At 37.5% G+C, this 9,745-nt stretch overlaps 1 protein-coding gene across 1 annotated transcript in view; it reads right to left on the bottom strand.

Annotated features, from left to right (window-relative positions):
- Positions 1-525, bottom strand: part of LOC104112454 (uncharacterized) — a 16,938-nt gene extending 16,413 nt beyond the window's left edge. Inside the window, exon 1 of the mRNA XM_070176939.1 lies at positions 428-525. Coding sequence (XP_070033040.1) covers positions 428-525 — 98 coding nt within the window. The remainder of the gene's footprint in view (positions 1-427) is intronic.
- Between the last annotated feature and the right edge of the window lie 9,220 nt (positions 526-9,745).

Genomic DNA, 9,745 nt, shown 5'->3' with positions numbered 1-9,745 from the left:
TTTTCTTCCTCGGTTGCTAATTATAGTGACTTTATACGTTGGAATAGTGATCATCAGAGATGGATCAAGAATTTTGAGTTAATAGATTCTGGATACTAGAAAAGCAGCTTATTAGGTTCTTGCCTAAATTGTTTAAATATAATTAATAAATTTCTTAATATAAATACATTAAGTCCTAGCTAAAGTTACTTAGTTTTGTATGCCGAACTCGTAGCTAGAACTCTAGCTCCCGTGCGAATTATAGCCTAAAGCCCTAAAGTATGTAACTAAGAAGACTAGATAATATAAAAGGGAAATCATGGTGAAGTTTAAAGACTTTTGGAGTTTGAGAAACACATGATCACTATCATCGTTTTTTTTTAAAATCTGAATACATAATTCACATATTTAAAAAGAGAAGAAATAAAGGAATAGTTTCTAGTAGTACCTAGAATGTTGCACCCTTGAACCATTGACAAAAAAGAAAAATTGGAAAACAATAGCAAACCACCATAAAACTATTCTGTTTTGCTTTTTGAAACCCATCTTTTGCATGTTTTAACACTGCAACACAACAAATATCAAAGTTAAAGAAAATCCACGAATATTGTATAAACCACGCATGCAAAAATTACGTCAACATTAAAGAAATGGATTTAAGTTAATATACAATAACGGTATAAGAATCTTTCATCAACTTACCGTAATAACACTAATTGCTATAACGCGTTATTGCACTATTTTTCAAGTTACACTATATATGAAGCGTAGCGTAACTTTTATTATAGGTCTGCTTAATATGACGATGTAAAAGAATTATAAATTGTTTGTCAATATTTAGACTCTAAACAAAAATCAATGAATATTATTACTTACAAGATAACACAGAAAAATTGAAAAATAAAAAGTGAAAGAGAGATCAGCTGAGAGAAAAGGTTTATGTGAACCTTTTTAATTGAGACACAGAAAACAATTCTCTTCTAAAATCAAAACTGGAAGAACTAGAAAATAATTAGTGAAAAGAGCAGACATTTTCTGTGCGTATATATAGACCGTTTGAATTTGTATTATATAATATGTAATAAATGGTTAACTACAGTACGGTCGCATTCCTTATTTAATTTCTTCAAATTTAGCTTCACGTAAGATGCAAAGTATATTTTTTTTTCAACAGTAAAATGGAAAGTAAAGTTGAACTTTAGTTTTATTAGCTATTTAAGTATTTACAACTGACCAGGGACATATTTTTGTCAAAGTCGGTTTGGCCAGTTGGCCAAATTTCGGCAAAATTCCAGTTATTTATGATAAATTACTATCCTATAAATTGCACAGTGCAAACATCAGACAATCGTACCTGAAGTTATATAGTGTAAACTTTAAAGCGCAAAAATTGCACTTATGACTAATTATTTTGAAGTACAGCTAAATTTTTGCATGCATTTAAGACGAATTAATCTGAAGTGCACAAATTACATTTAAGATGCACTTAGAATTAATTAATCTGAAATGCAACCAATTTTTTGCAGGTACTTAAGACTAATTTGTCTAAGTTAAAATTTTCTAAAAACGAAACATGTTTTTTGAATTTCAACAATTCAATACATGACTATTCAATGCATAAATCAACTTAAATGAGCTCAAATTTGAATATAATTTCAAAATATCATAAAGAGCTCTAATTAGTTCGATTATTTACTCGTAATGCGCAATTACCATAATAATTAATTGTTGTGCTGAGTTTGAGATATTGTTGGCCTTGAATTTTCTTAATAAGCTTTTCTTATTAACACTTCTGCTTGCCATGAACTGACCTACAATTCTTAGTTATGTATTACCTTGCATTCTTATGTTGAGGTCTTCTTGTGAAGACTACTATTAGTATCTGCCCCAAGGGTGCCTCTCGAGCATGTCATTTCTACTTGTTAACCTTCTTAGAATTAATTCATGACCCTACCTGCTTTGAACTCTTATGCTTAGTACCTTTGCTTTATGGATTCTTGTTTGCCAGATTCCTGCAATTAAATCATGTGTATCCTAAGAAGTCCGTTACTTTGAATTTGTTTGCTAATCTGAAAGCCCCTGTATGTGCCCATTCTATGTATTCTGCATATCCTCTACATCTTGTATGTCTTTATGTGAAGTTCAAGTGTGTGTCAAGTCTTTGGGATGTTTAGAATTCTTTCTCCTCCTAGTTGTAGTATTTTCGGCCAAATGTGCGTATGCTCCTCCTTAGAATTTGAGTTATCCTACATGATTTTGGTTTGCATGAGTTGCCATTCGTGTCTTCATTGGTTGTAATTGTTAATGGATGGGCAAGAGAATTGTTTTGTTGTTGGGCCTGGCTGCTAAATCTGATTCTTGGTACTATGGTTTTGAGCACACTGTCCGCGCCTGGAATATGGGCATGTCCGAGATTTCAAGCCTATTTGAAGTCCCAGATGCATCGCTGGGTTATTTTAAAGCCTATGTTTGGGCCTATATTTATTTCATTTGGTATGTAATAACTTGTAAAATGAATAATGGGGGAGTTAATGAAAGTGGGGGGCTGGGATACTTTAATTCTCGCATGAAAGGGTAGAAAACATGCCTATAGGATATAAATGCTTCATTTGCTACTTGCTCAACATGCTCTATTTCTATGTGTTGTTAGATAGCATGCCTAAAGGATTCTGCTTGAGTAATTGAGACTGCTTGCATTGATATCTATCTGAATTGTATGGATCACCTAGAAATCATGGCTATAGAATCAATGCAACAACTTGCGCTCTTTAAACAACTTCATGCCTAAAATCGCCTAAATCTGACCATCTAAGGAATCATGCCTAATTAAGATTGTTGCTACTGCTATCATTATCATACTGCTGCATAGATGATATGCCTATAGGAATAACATGAAACCAGTATATGTTCTCAATTACTTTATTGCCCGAACGTTATTATCTAGATACCATGCCTAAAGGATTTCGCTATTCATTTAGAAATCATGTCTATAGGATCAAAGACAAATAACTACGCATTTTCTATGATCCCTTAGTCTAGTCATAATTCACCTAGAGATCATGCCTATAGGGTTCTAATAAACCATTTCTTAAATCAGTAGTTCGTAGGATCTTATATCAATTTTTGGGTCGTTCAATCACATAGAAATCATGACCTATAGGTTTTGAACAATTTTTAAGTATCTCGACTCCAAATCTTCATACCTACAACCGTTCACTGCATAACCTGGAACACTATTAGCATAAGCCTATAATTGTTTGCATGTATTTATGTCTATGTGAGGAGGCCAATTTGAGCCCTCAATTGTTAATTATGTGCAATCCTACTTGTTTTGATTGTGTGCCTAGTTTTATCATTTTTTGAGCATCCTATGTAAAGTCTAGAACCATCAAAGTAGTAGGTACAAAGCCTCCTGGACTACATGCATGGGACAGGTAATGCAAGCATAGGACGCGGTTTAGACTTGAACTAGAATGCATTAGGTAAACAACTTTAAGATAGTAATTGGGTAGCAGGAGATGATAGTTTGTGCCCGCTGAAAAATATGAGTAGCCCTTACCTTAAACGGACTTGTGAAGTATTACTTATGTTGTACGGGGTGATCCTTTAGGCTAAAAAACTTACGACCCCCCCCCCCTTATATATGGTTATTACTTGTGCCCTTATTTATTTAAACTTAGATCAAACTAGGTTGTACCATGTAATCCTCAAAAGATTGTACCAAGCACTTATTGATGTATAATCCACTTTTTCCATATGTGCAATCTCTTTTAATGCTTGTTTCACATTATAATTAGATATTTAGACTCTCCATATTTCTTTAACTTATATGATCACATAGGATAATTATAATTCAATAATCCTACATAGCTTAAAAATTCATCCGAGAATCACAATTGTGGACCCTGAAGAATGCCTAACCCCTTCTCTTTAAGGTAATTTGAGCCCTTACCCGATCTTTGGTGACGTAGACTAGTTAAACAAAGTTATTTATAAATAGGTGCCCTAATGCACCTTAAAATCGTTAGGTGGTGACCCTTCTCTTTTAATACCCATCTAAAAGAGTTATCACATGTTGAAACTCATTTTCACAAGAAAAAGGAGTGCGACAACATGGCGACTCTGTTGGGGATATATTTAAGCTCTTACCATAATGAAGTTTTTGCTTGTGTAGATTGATGGATTATTTGAATTCCTTCATGTACATCCCCCTCCCTATTTCCCTTATTTTCTTAAAATTGCTATATCATGTATCTCCCATCCCTATCTCCCTTATTTGCTTCATTTAATTACGTTCTCGAACTTTTCGTAAGCTATGCTAACTTCTCTCCTTTGTCTTCCTTTTTTTTTCTTCCCTTCTTTCTTTTGTTTATCGCATTATTTACTATTCTTACGTTCTTTCATCATGCAAAATATCTGGCAACGTGTTATTATTTTTCGCATAAAGCATGCTTTCAACATCATACTCCACTCGTATTTATTATCAATATAGCGGCGCTTGATGAGTGTCTGTGCTTTCCTTAAAATAACCTTTTAAATTGGAAAGGCTTATTAGTGATAGACTAGTCGATCAACGGTACAGTCGACGGTCCCGTGCCTTTCCTTCTCAAGTTGTCCACTTGAGAGTATCAGTCTAGACCCTTCTTAAAAACCCCGCTCTGATTTAAATGTGCATGCTTCATGTTAAAACCTAGTATAGATTAAAATGTCATTGACGCATTAATCCGCTTAGCCAAGACTTGCCCAAAGTCCAAAGGGATTTCCACAATCCCAAATGACACCATCATATTATGTGCATTACTTCGAGAAAGCATGCCAACACATTGACCGTTATTGCGTAAATAGTCAAATATGGAAGGGGAAATGGTTAACTTTTATTTGTTTGCAGAAAATGAAGCACGAAATTTCTAGGTTTGGCATGGTCCAGAATATCCCACCTCTGATGATCGAATGGTGGAATGACCTTGCACCATGTGACAGAAACCACATGAGAAGGGTGTTGGGTAACTTGCTGTCTTTGCTGAACATTCGACCAAACAGAGAATTAATTGAGGCAGCCACTATGTTCTAGGATGAAAAGAGAGTTGTTTTTCGATTTGGTAATATAGAAATGACTCCTCTTCTAGATGAGATATGGGTTTTCGCCAAATTGCCATAGGATAGTAAAGGTCTGTTGGTGCCAAAAAATCACACTCCATGCAGTTTTCTTAAAATTCTAGGGTTTAAGAAGAACGGCGAGTTGGTTTGCTTGAAGAAATCCTACATCCCTTTCGAGTTTCTCTATGAGCGGATGGGCACAACAAGTCATACCATTTACATCACGAGGAGTCAGCTATTAACTCTTTGGGCTGGGTCCACTGCCGAGTTTATGTCTTCATAGTCTGCTTCTTGGGTTTGCTAATTTTTCCAATGCAAGGAGGGAAAATTCACATTCGCTTGGCAATGGTCGCCATGACCGTGATGGAAGGTATCGAAGGGTAGAAATACACCATCATCCCTATGATACTAGCTGAGATGTACCGAGCCTTAGATTGGTACAAGCATGGATTTGGACATTTCGAGGGTTGCAATCTTCTACTATAGGTTTGGCTGCTAGAGCATTTTCAGAGGGAAAATTACCATCAGGAGCTCTTGCGTAGACCACTGAATGATGACATCGTCAGTTATCATCCAAAGAAAATGATGTTTTCTCCAGATAGGTTTGCAAAGCCTGGACATACTGTAGGTTGGGTACGTTTCTTCAGTAATCTGGCAGACGAACAAGTGCATTGGATATTTGAGTGGTTTCCTAGTAGAGAGTTCATCATCAGGTCCAAAGGGACCATTCACTTGGTGCTGATTGGGTTATGAAGTATCTACCCTTATGCTCCTATAAAGGTAATGAGGCAATCTGGGAGGAAGCAAGTCATACCTCGGGCTTCCAATATGGTTCAATATAATTAAGACTTCAAATGAGAGGTTATTCTATTCAAATGCGAGGACCAACACATGTTGAACCAAAAGATCATTGTAGTTGGGGAGACTATTGAACCAGACAGGTACCACGCCGGACATATGCATTACTACTGTAACACCCCGTAAAATTTCGAAGTACTTAAGTGGTAAGCCCGGTAAATTTTGCAAAGAAAATAATATTTCATGGTGTCGGACTAGGCTTACGTGTTTGGGTTGAACAATGCACCGGAAAGTAAAGAAAAAGTTTAGGCGAAAAAGTGCATTTTTGCGGTCCATTATGCGACCGCAGAATAACTCTGGAGACCACATAATGGCCGCAGAGTGGGCAGTTAATTGGGCCAATTGGAGCAATTATGCAGTCGACTATGCGACCGCATAAGTGTTATGCGGTGCATTATGCGACCGCATAACGGTTATGCGGACCGCATAGTGACCGCATACACAGGCAGTTCTTTTGGCTATTTTGTAACCAACTATGCGACCGATATGCAGTCCGCATATCGGTTATGCGATCGCATACCTTGTTCCGGAGCTCCATTTTTGGGTTTTTAAAACCCGACCCTATTTCGTTAAATACACTCTTTGGGTCATTTTTAAGCTATTATCTAACATTTTAGAGTGAGAGAGGGTGCCCTAGAGTGAGAAGGTGTTCTCCAATATTTGTTCTTCAATTCTTGCTCAAGTTTTGGAAGATTAAGAAGGCAAGTTCACTAGGTCTTCATCCTAGAGGTAAGATTCTACACCCTGAACCCTAATTTCGAAATCAACTGAAATATGGGTAATTAGCAAGATAATGTTTGGGCATGAGAGTTGATTATTTTACATGCATGTGATATCAAGGGGTGTAGGAAGATTGTTGAACTAAGCATGGTAAAGATTGGGTTGTGGGATGATGGAATCCTCCATAAAAGGGACCTTGAAACCTTATGCACACCTTGTGTTTGATAAAATACTCAAATGAGCTAGAAACATGATCATCTTCCTCATTGTGGTTCAATTTGTTATATTTCTAAAATTGATTGAAGTTGCTAAGAATTCCGGAACGTTTTAGAGTTTAAGGAATCTCAATTGAGGTATGTTGGCTAAACTTTTCTTTAAGAGTTGGAATTCTCATTATCCTTGTAAGTTTCGAGATGTTGATTATAAATCGAGTATTCCGATAAGTTTTGTGACGATTATATATGTTCAATTCGTATTTGAAATGCTCTAATCATATTGCATTATAAATTGAGGTTGTGTCCCAAACTATGGATTATGTATCCACATGTTATAATTTCTAGTCGTGATTTATCTGAACATTATTATGCCAAGTTGTGTAGAGAGTGTGATTGTGATACACCTCCACCCACACGCATTGGGGTGAGGCGGCATGACCGCTTTGTGTGGGGATTATGGTATAGAGATTGTGACTCTGATACACCTCCACCCGCATATATATTGGGGTGAGGCGGCATGACCGCTTTGTGTAGGGATTATGGTATAGAAAGACTGCACCTCCACCCGCTTACATTGGAGTGAGGCGGTACGACCGCTTTGTGTATGGTTTTGGTATTGTTGTGGCATCACCACCCGCATACATTGGGGTGAGGCGGCATAGCCGCTTTGTGTTGGTATTGGTATCGTTGATGCATTTCCACCCGCATACATTGGGGTGAGGCGGCATAGCCGCTTTATGTAGGTTCTTGGTACTGTGGTTATACATCCACCCATATACATTGAGGTGAGGCGATAGGGCCGCTTGATTTGAGTTGTGGTATTGTACGTACACCTCCACCTGCATACATCGGGTGAGGCGGCGGGGCCGCTTTGTGTGAAGATAGTTATAGAGGATCTCATCTTAAATCCTATAAATATTGTTGATAGCTTTTAATAAGCTTTCTATGGTTGAGACGGTTATCTATATTATTCTATTGCTGAGCTGGTTCATCATAATTATCTTGTATTTCTAAATTCATAAAATTGGTGTTTAGTTTTCATACTAGTATTATTCAACGGTACTAATGTCCCTTTTGCCGGGGGCGCTGCATCTTTAAATGGATGTAGGTGGTTCCACAGCAGGAGACATTGAGCAGTGATAGTAGTACACCTTCTTCCCAGCTGACTTGGTGAGCCACACTTCATCCCGGGGTTTGTAGAACTAAGAGAAATTTAATTTTATACTTCTTTGGATATAAACATAATGAATATGGAAATTGTTTACCGAAAAAATCGGATAACGTTAGATTTTGTGTGTGGTTCTAAGGATTATGCGATACAATCCGATATAAATCGTGTAGAGAAATAGAGATACGTATATTCTTGACTATGAAAATGCAAATAGTGAGCAATAAGAGTAAATGAGATAAAGTAAAGTAAACACAAAGGGATATCTTTCGATCTGAGAAGTGATTTATTTTTTTGTCTCTGCCCTTTAGCTTACAAGGATTCCCCCTTTTATAGAAGAGTGTTATTATAAAAAACAATAAAATAAAACATATAGTGGAAGGCCCATGATGACTTGTCTCTTCCTTGATTCCCGCCAAGATTCTCTCTCTTGGTGCGGTCACAACGGCTCTTGTATGTGAGCTCGATACTGGCTCGAGCTCGTTATTGGGTTGGACCTTTCGGTCTTGGCTCGAGTCCGACCTTCGAGATGGGCGTCGCGCACTTTCGACCTCGAAGCAGTGTCTTGCGGATCGATTTGGCCACGGGCTCGATAGGGTTATCGAGCCGACTCCTCGATCGACCTTCGGGTTCGAGGCTCGTTAGTACCGACTTCGGAGCTCACTCTCAAAAATCTAATTCCGACTTTTTAACACTTGAACTCGATCGAACATAGGAAGGCCGAAATCTATTTCGACCTTATACAAAAATACCTGTGATCACTACATCTGAAGCAACAGCATATAGCTTGGCAGGAAAAGCATAAAATCAGGCCTGACCGCCACATAATTGGCCTCCCCCTCTTGGGTGACCCCTAGCTGATTGAGCCCCATCCCGAGCCGACTGGGAAGGTGGTGGGGCAGCTAGTGCAGAAGTCGTAACATGACTCCTCTGCTGAACTGGACCTCGCGTAAGGCGGGGACAATATCTCTTTATGTGGCCCAAGTCTCCACACTCAAAGCACCCCCTCTCTGAAAAGGATGGTAAGTTCTGAGGTGGACCTTGAGAACCAGAATAACTACCAGAAGAACCTGGTACAGATGATCCTTGAACGGAGGGAGCACAGAGCATACTTAGTTTTGTTCAATAAATAAGGAAAGTCAACAAAAAGTCTGCGCTCATAGAAAAGGAATATTTTACCTTTTTAAATTTTTTCTTGTTAACGCACCCTAAAATAGTGTACTTTCCAATAATACCATCTGAACGAATTTTATTCCAAATAGCACAAAGTTGGCTTAGAAGACAGGGTGAACTTATTAAATAGAATAACACCAATGGTGTGCCATATACTTTTAAGTCTTAATTAAAGGTCTCGACCTCATGAGAACTTTTTCATAAGGTGTGCTTTAGTGGACCTATCCAGCGCTAATTCGATTGAGTAGGGCAAGTGAGATGCGAATATTAGATTATTAAACCATGAAAAAAAGACTGATAGAATTGCTTTTGCTTCTTTATTAACTATTTCAATCATGTGAGTTATTGTCTTTGGGATTGATTCCACTCAATCATCAACCAAGAAGCAACTATTTCTATACATTGGTTTCTCTCTTATTGGTTAAAATTAAATATCAACGTGCTTGAAACATAAAGCTTAATCAAAGAAGGGAAAAAAGCATTTAAATTTTTACCGGCTCTAGATTAGTAGACTAAGCTACCAAATATTTACAGG

This window comes from Nicotiana tomentosiformis, chromosome 5 (assembly GCF_000390325.3).
Source record: "Nicotiana tomentosiformis chromosome 5, ASM39032v3, whole genome shotgun sequence".
NCBI lineage: Eukaryota > Viridiplantae > Streptophyta > Magnoliopsida > Solanales > Solanaceae > Nicotiana > Nicotiana tomentosiformis.
Note: the sequence above shows the minus strand (reverse complement) of the source record. Positions and strands in the feature narration are given on the sequence as shown.